The sequence below is a fragment of the Pongo pygmaeus genome, chromosome 17, assembly GCF_028885625.2.
Source record: "Pongo pygmaeus isolate AG05252 chromosome 17, NHGRI_mPonPyg2-v2.0_pri, whole genome shotgun sequence".
NCBI classification, from domain to species: domain Eukaryota; kingdom Metazoa; phylum Chordata; class Mammalia; order Primates; family Hominidae; genus Pongo; species Pongo pygmaeus.
Genome location: NC_072390.2, coordinates 49735481 through 49752162, shown reverse-complemented (window position 1 = coordinate 49752162; position 16682 = coordinate 49735481). Strand labels below are relative to the sequence as shown.

At 43.2% G+C, this 16682-nt stretch overlaps 2 protein-coding genes across 4 annotated transcripts in view; one reads left to right on the top strand and one right to left on the bottom strand.

Annotated features, from left to right (window-relative positions):
• LOC129019102 (zinc finger protein 271) overlaps positions 1-3522 on the bottom strand; it is a 51414-nt gene extending 47892 nt beyond the window's left edge. For 2 of the 3 annotated variants that reach the window (XM_054461372.2, XM_063653540.1), the window contains exon 1: positions 2641-2752. The gene's annotated coding sequence lies outside the window, so the exon portion shown is untranslated. Of the gene's footprint in view, positions 1-2640; positions 2753-3068 lie in introns of those variants that run through there. The other variant, XM_063653539.1, reaches the window with a different exon arrangement.
• ZSCAN30 (zinc finger and SCAN domain containing 30) overlaps positions 1-16682 on the top strand; it is a 41004-nt gene that overhangs the window by 19925 nt on the left and 4397 nt on the right. The window contains exons 2-4 of the mRNA XM_054461373.2: positions 4907-5003; positions 7702-8212; positions 8500-8638. Of these exons, the coding sequence (XP_054317348.2) occupies positions 4907-5003; positions 7702-8212; positions 8500-8638 (747 nt within the window). The remainder of the gene's footprint in view (positions 1-4906; positions 5004-7701; positions 8213-8499; positions 8639-16682) is intronic.

Genomic DNA, 16682 nt, shown 5'->3' with positions numbered 1-16682 from the left:
TTTTTATTAAGATATTTTAAAATTCAATTTATCTATTATTGCAAAGATAGATAGTACAGAGAGATCCCATATACTTTTGCACACATTTCTTTTTATTCACATCTTTCACTGATATGACATATTTGTCAAAATTAGTTGACCAAAATTGATACTTCATTATCTAAAATCCATGCATTATTCAGGTGTTAATACTTTTTTAAAATAAATAAATGATAGAGAAGTGTTTATTATTGATGAAGTTGCTAATTTTCTTAGGTATATATCACTCTCTCTTCCCCACCCCACAGTGTTAGCAGATACTGGTATTCATCTGTTCATTAAAAATGGGGAAATTGGGTACTTAACATTAAAAAGTGTGTTGCTAGATCCTTTAAGGGAATGAACAAATTGAGTATGTTCTGTGTATAAACCTTATGGACTTTTTATGTAGAAGACAATTTTACATTTTTTTTTTTTTTGGCCACTCATTATTTTATCTGCTTCATTAGAAGTGTGCTATGTTTACTTTGTTCATTTCACTCATTGGGTTCTTTTTAACCAGTATAGGCTAGCTTCACTGTCTAGTATGGAACCACTAATCCCATGTGGCAATTTAAATGTAAATTAATTAAAATTCAATGAAATGAAAATTTTACTTCCTCAGTTCCTATCAGCCATATATCAAGTGAGCAAATATATGTAAACCTACTCCCAGAGGTTGAGAGAGCTGAGCTGACAAATGCAGTTTCTCAGAAGGAAACATTAGGTAGGGACGAAAGGACTTAAGATGGTGGATCCCCATACCTGCCCTGCAGATATTATTCTTTCTATTGCAAGCTTTTTTTTTTTTTTTTTTGGTAAAACGTGCAGCTGGTCATGTCTGAGACCCTCTTGCAAAACTCTGACCAGTGGGAAAATTAGATAAGGATCTTTATTAGGGGGTTTTCTATGCTACAGGTATTGTTTCTTTATGAGGGGTTATCTATGTTATAGGCATTGTTTCTTCACCTTGCTGGGGGAATGCCTTGGTATGCAAGAGTCAAACACTGGTTATCATGTTTCACTTCAAGATAGCATTACTCTTGCCATGCAACAGGTTGCTTTCCTACACATAGCCATAAATGGCTAATGGCTTCCATATTGGATAGTAGATATAGAACATAACTTGAAGTCGTCTCTTCCAGTCATTGGCCGTCGTAACATTCTTCAAAGTCTGGATCAACTGTAACATCTTCTGATTAACACCTTTGTGGTCAGTCATCTGACATAAACATCTTCAACTTCTCCCTTCTCTCTTGCACTCACCCTCCACTTTCCTCCTATTCAGGAACAAATCACTTCCTTCTTTTCTGTGACAAACAACTTCACCAGCCCATCTGGTCTCATTTCCTCCCCATCAGCTGTATCTCTTTTCTTCCATCTTCAATTTCTTGTGCCTACTAAACTTTACCTTTTCTTTTCTACAAATTAGCTCTCCACTACCCTTGAAAATAAGAATACTTTAAATCCGGTTGCTTAGTTCAACCAATATCCTTTTTCCTTTCTTGCAGTATCACAATTCTCAAAAGAGATTATTGTCTATTTTCAGCCTTACCAACTCTTCTGAACCACTGGAAAGGACAGTCCACAGGTAACATCTCTCTCTCTTGCCCTCCTCTGTCATTCCCCCTAATTCCACCTTCAGCTTAGTTCTCACCCTCTTTCGGCTCTCTGCAGCATCTGCTAGTCACCTGTTCCCTCTCCTGAAACACTGTTGCTTTTATGATGTTTGAACCATCTGGGCGCTCCCTAAGTAGCTCCTCTTCTCGAACTCCTTTTCCTCCCCATTCCAAAACGTTGGTATTTCACAATCCGTTTATTTTCCAAAACACCTCCCTTAGCGATGTCATCCCTTGCCCTATTTTCAATCATATTTTCACAGATTATTACATTTTGCTAAATTCATGTGTCACCTGTATTCTTTCATCTCTTTTGTCCTTTAATCCACTCTATACGGTACAGACAACCGCCCTGAACACTGTTCCAGCCATGTTATATGTGAATACCCTGCACTGATCATTCAATGCATTTCTAACACCTGAGCCTGGTATTTGACTCTCCACAACCTAACTCACTCTAACCAACCCCTTAGCCTAGTTTCTGGCCAGCTAAGATGCTGGGCCAATTACGAGCGTGCCCTGAACCCCGCCCCGCTGTGCCCTGGCTCCTGCCGCCTCCTACGCGGGAAACCCGTGGCGCTCCTCCTCCTCCTCCTCCTGTGTCAGCATCCAGCACGCGGCCACGGGCAGCTCGAGGGCAGAGTCCACCAGGAAATTTTTACAGCTTCTCCTGCCCCCCTACCCCGACCCCTCCGCAGCACCTGGCGTCCTCGGCATTCCTGGGCAGGACCCGTCCCCGCCCCTGCCCTTCCGCAGCTCCTAGGACTGTCGTCTTCGCAGTCAGCACGTCCGCGGTGAGCAGTCAGCACGTCCGCTGTGAGCGTGGGCAGCTCCTCTTCCTCTCAAAATGTAGAGATCATGGGTTCTCGGTTTTTATTTTCTCGATGGTATACCAGCCCGCGACATATCGAGGAAAAATATGTTTGAATATATACGTATATTTTTATGTATTAAAATATATAGAATATATAATTATATTTAATATGTATCTTATGCTCCCCACCCTTTCAGCAGCGCGTCAACCGTTTGGACTCTGCGATGCCCCCGCCAGGTCTGAGCCGGACCCGCGCCGCTCCTGCGAGACACGACCCGCGCCTGCCACAGAGCTGCGGTCCTCCGGGCTCCTAGAAGGGCGCCCCCCCCCACTTCCGGCGCGCGTGCGGCCGGTCGTTGGTCTCTCTCCCGGGGGTGGGTTCGCGTCGCCGGTAGAGCGAAGGGTGAGTTGGGCGGTCCAGCAGGGCGGTCCCGAGTGCTTCCCAAACCGCCCCTGTCCCGCATCCGGCCTCCGCGCCGCCTTTCTTCGACCCCTCGGCCACAGGCCGGGCCTCGGCTGTATCTGGGATCCCGCCCGCCGCTCCGTCCCGCCTATCCGTTTCCACTTGCCCACTCAGCCACCCGCCTTTTCGGTCAGCTGACTCCTCAGGCGCTTACCCAGCGTGTCTTGTGTCGGGCTGCAGGCTCAGGAGTCTGACACTTGCCAGTGGGCTCCTTCCTGCCACTTCTCACGTGGCCAAAGCTCGGTTTTGAGACGAGTCTCAGCCTTCCTCTTGGCTCCCCGAGTCTGGGCTAGATCCTTTCTCAGTCACTCTCGGAACACCTTCTGCCTTCCCCTTTGTAGTTTTTGTCATAATTAGGTAATTATGTATGCTTTCTGTTTAACGTCTGCCTGTCTCTACTATGTTTAAGTTCTGTAATGGCAAAGACGCTGTCTTGTTTATAACTCTGCTCAGCACCTGGCACAAATACCTGCACAAATAGGCACTCAAATATCAAATGTGAGAAAAACAAGGTCCTCTTCTGAAGGGCTCTTTGATTTGGTGGGGAGTCCAGATGTGAAAAGGCATTTTAGCAGAGTAGGCGTTTAAGTAATGACTGGAGTCAGATTATTTGGTTTCAGAACAGTCCAGACTACATCACTTAAAGCCACATGACCTGGAACAAATTACATAACTTCTCTCTTGTCTTCAAATGAACGGATGAACTTACACCATAGAGTGCTCTGAAGATGAAATAAGACACTTAAAGCAGGTAAACAGGGCTTGACTCTGTAATGAAGCCTCAGCGTTTTCTATTACAATTAAGCAAACAGATACATTATAATATCTGTTACATTATAATACAGGTACATTATAATAACAGTGATGCTGCTGCAGTCAGGATTGTCCAAAAGTACCCTGGAGGTTCCATCTGGGTTGCTCGGACTAGGACTGGGGACTCACTTTCTCCCAAAGGGAAGGGCTGTACCTAAGCTCACGTTGGCTAGAAGGTTTTTGTTTTTACTCTTAAAAACTGGTCAGAAGAATGTGATCAGATTTGCAATCTGTGAAGATCACTGTGGTTACAATGTGTATAACAGACTGATGGGGACCAAGTGAATGTGGGGAGCCAGTTGGTGAGTTCTTGTGCAGTGTGAAGGGATAGTTGCTGGGATGAAGATGGTCGCAGAGATGGGGAAGGGCAGATTCTTGAAGAGAAAATAAAATCAACAGGATTTAAGGAAGGAAGGAGGTGGGGGAAAGGACCATGTTAGGGATCCTTCCACGTTTCTGGTTATGCAGCCAAATGGATGTTCCTACTTCTTGAGAGGGACCACTGGGAGAGAAGCAGGTTTAGGGTGGGAAGAATCACGAGTTGGTTATGCATGTGCTGAGTTTGAGGTCCTTTTGAGAAATTCAAGAGTAGTTACGGTGGGAGTGAGCAACCGTGGGTAAATAGGTCAGGAGTTCAGATAGGAGGTCTAGACTGGATGGTAACTGAAGGTTAGAATTAGGTGGCCTAGGAGGAAAGTAGAGAGTGGCAATAGAGGACTTAGGGCTCACTGATGGACTGATGTAGCGGAGGCTGGACCTGTGAAGGAGATGCGGAAGGAGCAGAGGTCGAGTCTTTATGACCAAGATCTTCCCTCAGCCACATACCCATGGAGGATTAGTTGGTGAGGCATAATATTTACAATAAAATGGAATAATATCACAAATATATTGAATTTAGAAAGCAAGGTACATAACATAGACTAATGGTCACTAAGTGAAGAACACACATTAATGTGATGTAGCTCTTGAGAAATGCTATGTACACATCCATGCACAGATCTGACAATGCATTGGTTGTCACAAAATTTCATTAAAAAAACTTTTATTTTGCTATTACCCTGCTCAGAGTAAGATATCATGAAATTTTTAAAATGTCTGTTGTCACATAATAAGAACTAAAGAAATGTGTGTAGTATTTTTTTTTTTAAAATAGCGACAGGGTCTCACTCTGTCACTTAGGCTGGAGTTCAGTAAAGCGATCATGCTCACTGTACCCTCAACCTCCCAGGCTCAAGCAGTCCTCCCAACTCAGCCTCCTGAGTAGCTGGGACCACAGGTGAGTGCCACTACACCTGGCTAATTTTTAAATGTTTTGTGGGGACAGGATCTCACTATGTTGCCCAGGCTGGTCTCAAACTCCTGGACTCAAGTGATCCTCCTGCCTTTGGCCTCCCAAAATGCTGGGATTACAGGCATGAGCCACTGTGCTTGGTCTCTAGTATTTTACACTAAAAAATTAAGAGGAGAAGGCCCTGCACAGTGGCTCACGCCTGTAATCCCAGCACTTTGGGAGACGGAGGCGGGAGGATCACGAGGTCAGGAGATCGAGACCATCCTGGCTAACACGGTGAAACCCTGTCTGTACTAAAAATAAAAAAAATTAGCCAGGCGCGATGGCGGCCGCCTGTAGTCCCAGCTACTCGGGAGGCTGAGGCAGGAGAATGGCGTGAACCCGGGAGGTGGAGCTTTCAGTGAGCCGAGATAGCGCCACTGCAGTCTGGCCTGGGCGAAAGAGTGAGACTCCGTCTCAAAAAAAAAAAAAAAAAAAGAGGAGAACTATCCCCAGGGTTCTTGTGTTTAGATATGTATGAAAAATCTATTAATATCTGCCAAAGCACGGTTTAGGAGATGCTGCTTCGTAGGCATCTCAGACCTAACTTTCTTAATGAATAGCTCAGCAAATAGCACCATCATCCTCTAGTCACAAGGGCCAACCACAAACTTGAGTCCTTGACCCCTCTCTCTTCCAAACCCTTATATGGTGTGTCAAGTCCTGTCAAATCTCCCGTCTTTTTGTCTTTTGCCTCCCATGGCTCAGTCTCTCACAGTCTCTTACCTGAATGGTTTCAACAAACCCCTTCCCATGTCTTCTCCACGCCACTCTCTGGGTGGGCACACAGACCTTCCAGCCATCACTGTGGCCATGGGGATCAAATGCAAACTCTGTAGTTCAACCTCTCAGACCTCCTCTCTCACCATTCATTAACTGTACCCCAGGGTCTGGCGCAGCGTTCTTAACCTGGCTGCTCATCAGAAGCTCTTGTGGCACTTATTAAAGCCCTGTCCCATGGAGATTCTGATTCAGGAAGTCTGCCTTGGGGTTCGTGTTTCATGGCTGATTTTGAGCCGTAGTCAGAAGTGACAGCCATTAATCTGGTCTCCCCACACTACCTTCAGTTTCCTCAGTGGGCCACATTCTCTCATACCCATTTTCACTTTGCCTGAGTGACCTTCCTCTCCATCTCACTCAGCTCACTCACATCAAACTCTGCTGAGATGTCTCCTCCAGGCAGCTCTTTCTGGCTCTTCCCATCCCTCTCTCCTTGCTCTTGGTTGGTCATCTTTCCCTTGTGCTACCTTGCCTACTTCGCTCTGTCCTTGGATTTATCACTGTGTTTACGTGTTGCTTTCCCATAATAAACTAAGAGTCCTTTGGTACAGATCTTCTAATTCTGAGACTGCTCTTTAGTACGCTATCCAGCACAGAGTAAATGCTGAAGTATTTGTTGAAAGAATCCATTTTTCTTTGTGCTGTTTCAGAACCTTGCGACTTAGAAGTCAATAATTTTTCCTTGTTTCTACATTCACCTTGCCCATTCTCCCTGATCCCTTCCTAACATTTTCACCATCATTTCTAATTTAGTATCAGCCAAGATTGTCTTGGGCATCAACCCATTCTGTAATAAAAAGAAATAAAAAGAGCAAGTACTGTAGAGTTGCAGCCTGGGTTCATGTCTCGACTTTGCTATTTACCAGTTTGTAGCCTCGGACAAATTGCTTGGCTTTTAAGAACCTTAGTTTCCTCATTTGTAAAATTGAGATGATAATACCTGATGGCGTTATTGTCAAGCTCCAATAAAATACTATTTGTAAAGTGCTTGGCCCATAGTAGGTGTTTATTAAGTGTGAGTTCCCTTCTTTTGGGATGCCCCATAGCATAATAGAAAGAGCTGAAGACTTTGGTTGCAGAGCCCAGTTCTGCTGCTCACTGGCTGTCTGTCTTTGGTCAACTTATGACTTAGTAGCCTCGTTAGGAAAATGGGCATAATTTTTTTTTTTTTCCTGAGGCGGAGTCTCACTCTGTCACCCAGGCTGGAGTGCAGTGGCGCCATCTTGGCTCACTGCAAGCTCCGCCTCCTGAGTTCACGCCATTCTCCTGCCTCAGCCTCCCGAGTAGCTGGGACTATAGGCGCCCGCCACCATGCCCGGCTAATTTTTTGTATTTTTAATAGAGACGGGGTTTCACCGTGTTAGCCAGGATGGTCTCGATCTTCTGACCTCGTGATCCGCCCGCCTCGGCCTCCCAAAGTGCTGGGATTACAGGCATGAGCCACCGCACCCAGCAAAAATGGGCATAATTTTGATTGTCCTTATAGAGTTGTTAGGAAAAGCATATAAAATTTATGTTAAGTATCAAGCTAGTGCTCAATAAAATGGTGGTTATTTCTGAGATGGAATCATATACTATAGTGCTTTTCTTGCTCTCTATAATCTACAAGCACTATTTTATTATCCCTAATGTTGTTCCTAACAGTATTACTAAAGGCCAAATTGATTGCGGCCATACTAACATTTTTCTTTCACATCCTGAAAAAATCCTGAGTCATCTATAAATGTATGATTTATGTGGAAGTGCCCTGTTAGTCAGTTTTCTTTACAGCACTATGCTCCCTGGCAACTGGGCTTCAAAAACCTGTATTTATATTCCAAGTACATTATTTTCCCTGTGTAACGTGAGCATTGTCTACCCTCAGGAGTGTCCTGGGGAGTTGGAATTCAGAAGGAATCTCTCAGACGCAAATCTCCATCTCCTCCCTGTCTCACCTGGGCAGCCTTTTCAGACTGTCTCTGCCCAGAATGTCAGGAGAGGCCACAGTCTTGGCCTACCATGCTCCAGAAGAACAGGAAGGACTTCTAGTTGTCAAGGTTGAAGAAGAAAATTATGTTTTGGGCCAGGACTTTGGCCTTCAGGGAAACCCCTGGAGCCAAGAGGTATTCCGGCAGAAGTTCAGGCAGTTTAGTTACTCTGACTCCACTGGCCCTCGGGAGGCTCTGAGCCGGCTGCGAGAGCTTTGCTGTCAGTGGTTGAGGCCGGAGGTGCACTCCAAGGAGCAGATCCTGGAGCTGCTGATGTTGGAGCAGTTCCTGGCCATCCTTCCTGAGGAGCTGCAAGCTTGGCTGCGAGAGCATCGGCCAGAGAATGGAGAGGAAGCTGTGACTATGCTGGAGGAGCTGGAAAAAGAACTGGAGGAGCCAAGGCAACAGGTAAGAAGTAAACATTTTTGTTTGTTTGATCTATTGTAAGTTAATGGGGAAGCCATAATTATGACTGGGGCATTGACTCAGCTCTCAGAGAATTATACAGTTTCTTTCTTTTGGGTTATTAATTATTCACTCATTGGGTTCAAGTCACTAGGGCTCTTAAGGTCCTGTATTTTTTCTCTCTAATCATTTGAATGAGTTTTTGATTCTTCCGTTCCTGCCCTGTTGCTCTAGGAGTTTTCTGCTTGTGTATCCTCAGAATGATAGTGCTGGTACTTGATTACTCCTAGGACACAACTCATGGCCAAGAAATGTTCTGGCAGGAAATGACATCCACAGGAGCACTGAAGTCTCTGAATAGCCCGGTGCAGCCCTTAGAGAACCAGTGCAAGACTGAGACTCAGGAGTCCCAGGCTTTCCAGGAGAGAGGTGAGAAGCCCCAGTCCATGTGGGGTTGAGGATGGAGGTGAGAGCTATCATCTGTGGCACGGTTCATTTTCTTAATGACAGCCACTTGTGGCTATCACTAAGTATTGTGGAAAGGCTTCTTTGCCTAGAAATATTCTTCCTTAGGCTCTGCCTAGAATCTGAAATTCCAGTATCATTTGTAACTTTGGGTTAAGAATTAAAGTCTTTAGTAAAATTCTCTAATACCCATAATTATTTTTTTCTTTTTCTTTCTTTCTTTTTTTTTTTTTTTTTTTTAGATGGGGTCTCACTCTATCACCCAGGTTGGAGTGCAGTGGTGCAACCACAGCTCACTGCAGCAGGCTTGAACCCCTGGGTTCAAGTGATCCTCCTGCCTCAGCCTCCAGAGTAGCTAGGACTACAGTTGTACACCACCATGCCTGGCTAAATATCCATAATATTCAAAGCTCAGTATTCTGTTATTTAATTTTGGTTTCATTGGCAAGACAGTCCCTAAGATGAAGATGAATACAGTATCAGTAATAGAAACCACATAATCACTTGAACAGGGAAAGTTTAATGTTAAGAATTATTAACTACTAAGTGTTATAACAAAAAGTGAAACTCAAAAGAATACAGGAATAACAGATATAGAGTGTCTCTAGGGCTGAGGCAGAACATCCAGGGTAAGAACAAATCTGCAGGAGGGTGCCACAACTTCCCCTTTCCTGCCAGGTCTTAGATCCAGGCCTTGTTGAAGAGGGCACAGCCACAGCCCACTGGATGGAGATGCCACTGCAGTGCTGAGCTGGCAGAACTCACTGAGGAGCCACACTCTGGGGTGCTAGAAGCTCCCCATGGGGAGCTGATGAGGTACAGAACTTGCTGGGAAGCTACCCATAGGGATGGGGCCTTTAGAACTCACTGGGATGTGCACTGCTGGGTGTCCCATGTGCTACAGAAACAAACACAAAGAACATGCTGGAACCAGGAAGAAAAGCCCTTTCTTCCAGTTCCTCTGCAACCCCCTCTATTGATAAAGCTCACATCACGCCAGCTGGCAAATATTCCAGTATCTCAGACAGGGCAATGAAGCATAGATTTGAAACTGAGGCAATAAATTGATAGCTGTCACAGATGCCAGGGATTAGAACTGAAAGGACTTTGATTATGTTATTGGCAAAATCATCCTTATGGGCAGCAGATATATCAGGCATACCAGCTTGTTCTCATTAATCTTTTGTTAAATCTGACTACCCTTCTGATTTCGTCTTCACCAAGCAATCTTATTAACTTCCCATGAAGCTTAGCTGTAATAAGAAAATGCATTTGTTCAGTCCGGTCCATGTGATGGTTACATTACTCATTAATTCTCATTCTGTTTTTATTACTGAGTTTCACGGGCTTAGTTATTAAGAGTCTACCCCAAGAGATAAATCTATTTTTTGTATGATGATAAAATTAGGTATATGAGGACCTAAGCCCAAGGGCCAGACCCTGGACCTCGGCAGTTCACCAAAGGAATCCATACCATCCATCCACTGAATTCTCCTGGGAAACTGCCTCCCAACCTTCCCCAGGCATCATACCCTGATACTACCATTAGCCAAGCAGGCCCTCTTAAGTATCTTCTGCACCAAGCAGGTGCTACATTAAAACGGGTTTTGAAAATTCATCTCGAGGAAATCAAGCTGTCTCTATTTGCAGATAATATGATCCTATGTCTAGAAAACCCTATCGTCTCAGCCCCAAAGCTTCTTAAGCCGAGAAGCAACTGCAGCAAAGTCTCAGGATACAAAATTAATGTGCAAAAATCATAAGCATTCCTATATACAGAGATTCCTGTATCTCTATGTCTGTACTGCACACCTGTACAACAATAGACAACCAGAGAGCCAAACATGATTACCTCCCATTCACAATTGCTACAAAGATAATAAAGTACCTAGGAATACAGCTAACAAGGGAAGTGAAGGGCCTCTTCAAGGAGAACTACAAACCACTGCTCAAGGAAATCAGAGAGGACACAAACAAATGGAGAAACATTCCATGCTCATGGATAGGAAGAATCAATATCATGAAAATGGCCATACTGCCCAAAGTAATTTATAGATTCAGTGTTATTCCCATTAAACTACCATTGACATTCTTCACAGAATTAGAAAAAAAATACTTTAAAATTCATATGGTACAAAAAAGCCCTTATAGCCAAGACAATCCTAAGCAAAAAGAACAAAGCTGGAGGCATCATGCCACCTGCCTTCAATCTGTACTACAAGGCTAGTATAACCCAAACAGCATGGTACTGGCACAAAAACAGACACATAGACCAATGGAACAGAATAGAGATCTGAGAAATAAGACTGCACATCTACAACCATTTGATATTTGACAAACAAGCAATGGGGAAAGGATTACCTATTTGATAAAAGGTGCTGGGAAAACTGGCTAGCCATAAGCGGAAAACTGAAACTGGATCCCTCCTTTACACCTTATACAAAAATAAACTCAACATGGACTAAAGACTTAAATGTAAAACCCAAAACTATAAAATTCCTAGAAAAAAATCTAGGTAATACCATTCAGGACATAGGCATGGGCACAGATTTCATGATGAAAATGTCAAAAGCAATTGCAACAGAAGCAAAAATTGACAAATGGGATGTAATTAAACTAAAGCGCTTCTGCACAGCAAAAGAAACTATTATCAGAGTGAACAGACAACCTACAGAATGGGAGAAAATTTTTGCAATCTATCTATCCATCTGACAAAGGTCTAATATCCAGGATCTACAAGAAACTTAAACAAATTTACAAGAAAAAAACAACCCCATTAAAAAGTGGGCAAAGGACATGAACAGAGACCTCAAAAGAAGACATTTATGCACCAAAAAAACCATATAAAAAATAGCTCAACATCACTGATCATTAGAGAAATGCAAATCAAGACCACAATGAGAAACACTCTCACGGCAGTCGGAATGGCGATTATTAAAAAGTCGAGAAACAACAGATGCTGGCAATGCTGTGGAGGAGTAGGAACACTTTTACAGTGTTGGTGGGAACGTAAATTAGTTCAACCATTGTGGAAGACAGTGTGGTGATTCCTCAAAGACCTAGAACCAGAAATACCACTTGACCCAGCAATCCCATTACTGGGTATGTACTCAAAGGAATATAAATTATCCTATTATAAAGATACATGCATGCATATGTTCATTGCAGCACTACTCACAATAGCAAAGACATGGAATCAACTCAAATGCCCACCAATGATAGAGTGGATAAAGAAAATGTGGTATGTATACAGCATCGAATACTATGCAGCCATAAACAGGAATGAGATCATGTCCTTTGCAGGGACATAGATGGAGCCTGAAGCCATTATCCTCAGCAAACTAACACAGGAACAGAAAACCAAACACCACGTGGTCTCACTTATAAGTGGGAGCTGAACAATGAGAACACATGGAAACAGAGAGAGGAACAACACACACTGGGGCCTGTGGGGATGGGAGAGAAAGCATCAGGATAAATAGCTAATGCATGTGGGGCTTAATACCTAGGTGATGGGTTGAAAGGTGCAGCAAATCACCATGGCACACATTTACCTATGTAACAAACCTGCACGTCCTGCACATGCATCCTGGAACTTAAATTTTTAAAAAAGAAAATTCATCTCATCAAGTCCCCTGCCTTAAATCAGGTAAATGATGAAATCATTTAGGTAGACTATTTTTACTTTCTTTTTTTAAAATCTTAAGGAACAGAGACTGTGGTAAGTTCTTCTTGGGCTTTTTCATATTGTTATTTGTTATGGGATGAGTTGTGTCCCTTCAAAATTCATATGTTGAAGCTCTAACCCCCAGCCAGAACCTGAGAGTATGACTGCATTTTTTGAGAGATAGGGCCTTTATAAAGGTTAAAATGGGGTCATTAGGATTGGCCTTAATCCAAAATAATTGATGTCCTTAAAAGAAGAGGAGATTAGGACACAACACAGACCAAGGGATGATCTTGTGAGGACCTAGCAAGAAAGTGGCCATCTGTGGCCGGGTGCAGTGGCTTATGCCTGTAATCCCAGCACTTTTTAAGAGGTTGAGGCAGGCAGATTACTTGAGTCAGGAGTTCGAGACCACTGTGAAACCCTGTCTTTACTAAAAATACAAAAATTAGCCAGGGATGGTGGTGCATGCCTATAGCCTCAGCTACTTGGGAGGCTGAGACAGGAGGGTCACCTGAGCCCAGAAGGTGGAGGTTGCAGTGAGCCAAGATTGCGCCACTGCACTCCAGCCTGGGTGACAGAGTGAGACTATCTCAACAACAAAAAAAGAAGAAGGTGGCCATCATCTGTAAGCCAAGGAGAGAGAAGAAACCAAACCTGCTGACACATTGATCTTGGACTTGTAGCCTCCAGAATTGTGAGAAAAGAGATTTCTGTTGTTTACCACCCATTCTGTGGTATTTTGTTATGGTATTTTGTTTGCTATAGTATAGCAAACATACTGTATTAAAATTCTTCCTTATGTCCATATGAAATACTCCCAGCTTTAATTTATTCGTAATCCATTTTCTTTAGTTTACAGAGTCCTCATAAAACACAATCTATACTTGAATGCAGTGAGTACACTGCACTTTGACCCTTTTTTTTTTTTTGAGATGGAGTCTGGCTCTGTCGCCCAGGCTAGAGTGCAGTGGTGTGATCTTGGCTCACTACAACCTCCACCTCCTGGGTTCAAGCGATTCTCCTGCCTCAGCCTCCCGAGTAGCTGGGACTACAGGCACCCGCCACCATGCCTGGCTAATTTTTGTATTTTTAGTAGAGACGGGGTTTCACCATATTGGTCAGGCTGTTCTCGAACTCTTGACCTTGTTATCCACCTGCCTTGGCCTCCCAAAGTGCTGGGATTACAGGCATGAGCCACCGTGTCCAGCCCCCTGACCTTTTTTAACTAAGCCTGTCACTCCCTCTGATCCCATCTGTGTTCTGTCTGTTTGGATATCTTGCCACTTTTCTCTGGACATGCTTCAGTTTCTCCACATTCATCTGAAGTTTGGGGATCAAGACAAAATAAAATACTCTAATGAGGATCTGATTGGTTTAAAATATATTCACCCTCCAACTGTTACCTGTTACATTTTTTAACTTTTTATTTTCTTATTACTTCATAGCGGCAGTATGTTGTTGACTCAGTCACCATGTCAGTAATAGTGGTTCTATCTCTCCAATGTCCTTGGACTTAGCAAAATTTACTCATTCTCCATTTATGCGTGGTCCCATCGCCATGAATGGTCTTGACTGGGTTCCTGTTAAGTCTCCTTATGCTAGTCTCTTTTCAGTCTTGAAAGTCTTAGCCGTGCCTCTGAAGAATTAATGTGGATCCTTTTACAGCTTTCACCTAGGTCATGAGGTTTAAATTGCTGGAGGGGCCCACTGTGATATGATTGTAAGAGTCACCATGCCATTTTTACAACCTTGAGTTACAAGTTTCTTGTAGGTGCTTCACTAGCCTCATGATATGCCTTGCCAGAAGTAGAGCCTGAGATGGAGATTTGGGTGCAGGTGATTTATTGAGGATGTGTTCTTCAGGAAAAATCTGTAACAGAGGGAGAGAAGCAGGATTAGGAAGGGAAAAGAGCAAGCAATGATGTGGTCTCAGTTACAGTCTAGCCTTGGTCTAATCCTTGGAGCATTTCATGGGCCGCTGAAGCATAATTGCACTGCAGAGTTGTCTCTTCTTGACGCAGAGAAGGGGCAATGAGGGTGGAAGTTACTTCCCGGGCCAAGTGGCTCTCATCAGCCAGGGTAATTCTCCACAGAAGGAGGCACCTCTGTATAGTTAGGAACTGTCTTAATCAGTTAGGACTGCTATAACAAAATACCATCAACTGAGTGGCTTGTAAACAACACGGATTTACTTCTCACAGTTCTGGAGGCTGAGAAGTTCAAGGTGCTAGCAGATTTCGTATTTGGTAAGGTCCCACTTTCTCATGGATGGCACCTTTTCACTGTGTCCTCACATGGTGGAAGGGGCAAATGAGCACAATAGGGCCTATTTTATAAGGTCACTAAGCCCTCATGACCTAGTCACCTTCCAAAAGGCCGCACTACCTAATACCATCACCTTGGGGGTTAGGACTTCAACATATGAATTTTGGGGAGACACAGACATTCAGGTCATTGGAGGAGCCAACATTCACAGTGGCTGAGGGAAGGAGGCATCATATTGGTGAAGGGGAACTGGGTGGGCAGTGGAGCATCACTGACATAGCATTAAGGCTAAAAGCATACTCGTCAATATGCAATTGAAGGCCACATTCCTAGTTAAAAGGATTTTAAACTAAACAGGATGGAATTGCTCACTGAACTGCTGAGCTGGCAGAACTCATTGAGGAGCCACCCCAGAGAACAAGTAAGAAAAACAGGAGGTGTGTTAAAGAGAAAAGCTAGCTGGGTGTGGTGGCTCATGCCTGTAGTTCCATCACTTTGGGAGGCTGAGGCAGGAGGATTGCTTGAGCCCAGGAGTTCAAGACCAGTCTGGGCAACATGGCAAGACCCCATGTCTACAAAAAAAATTTTTAATTAACTGGATGCAATGATGTGCACCTGTACTCTTAGTTACTGGGGAGACTGAGGTGGGAGGATCCCTTGAGTCCAGGATTTCAAGGCTTCAGTGACTGATAATTGTACCACTGAACTCCAGCCTGAGTGACAGAGCAAGACTCTGTTTCAAAAACAAACAACAACAACAACAACAAAACAGAAGAGCTCTTCTAACAGAGATACCTATGCCTTATTTCTCCTCCAAAGAGCCTCTTAAAAATCTATACACCACCCTCCAGCCTCCAGACTTGGGCCTGATTACGAATTAGTTTTCATTCTTGGGAGATAGTAATTGGGTTATCTCTCTGCAAGTATTTCTAAATAATCAAGTGACCATTTCTTATTGTAATCTTTTTTTTTTCTTTTTGAGACAGAGTCTTGTTCTGTCATGCAGTGGCGTGATCTTGGTTCACTGCAACCTTCACGTCCCTGATTCAAGTGATTCTCGTGCCTCAGCCTCCCGAGTAGCTGGGATTACAGACGTGCACCACCATGCCTGGCTAAATTTTATATTTTTAGTAGAGATGGGGTTTTGCCATGTTGGCCAAGTTGGTTTTGAACTCCCCTGGCCTCAAGCGATCTGCCTGCCTCAGCCTCCAAAAGTGCTGGGATTACAGGTGTGAGCCACCGTGCCCAGTCTCTACTTGTAATCTCTATTTGTCTTTTCTAAGAATTACTCTAGTTAGCTATTTATTCCAACTTTTTAAATATAATAATAAATGTATAGTTGAACAAATAAAAATCTTGATGTCTTCCTGATGTATACATCTGAGGGCAAAATTTTTCTCTGGTCTCATAATTTGACTTCATATAGTTACAGAATTTGAAGATGTTTTAAATCCCATATGTTACATTGCTTTTCTAATTTTTATTGCCCTTGATTTTGTCCCTAGACAATTATATTGCCACTTTATACCCTATAATTGATACTCTTAATAATTTGACCTATTTGTTACTTTCAGAAAATTTCTCATTAGGTCGTCGGGTCTCTGACTTTAACCTGTTTGGTACTTTTAATTTTTATGCCTCTATTGTATGCAAGTATATTTTTCATAAATGTTTTCTTTTTGAATAAATGAAACCATGAATAATTTAAATTTCTATCTAAAATCAAAGGAGAATATGAATTTTAGAGGTGATGTTGTCTGTGTTTAATTTCTGGTAAGGAATGGGGAAACAGGAAGCCAGACAACCCTCTGCTTTGATCAGGTATCAACCTGTGGTGCTTTATTGTTGTGTTTGAAGTGTTGTGAACTCAATATCAGAAATAGGTATTCATTTTTATATAAAAGCATAATGCTTTTCCAAAGCCAAATTTAAATGATTTTTAAGTTATATGTTGTTTCAGTGCAACTACAGCCCTGCATCCTTTCAATAGGGAAGGCAGATAGCATAAAGATTGCAAGCTTTGATGTTAAGAATGTTTATTTGAATCCTAACTCTTAACAGTTATTACTTCTA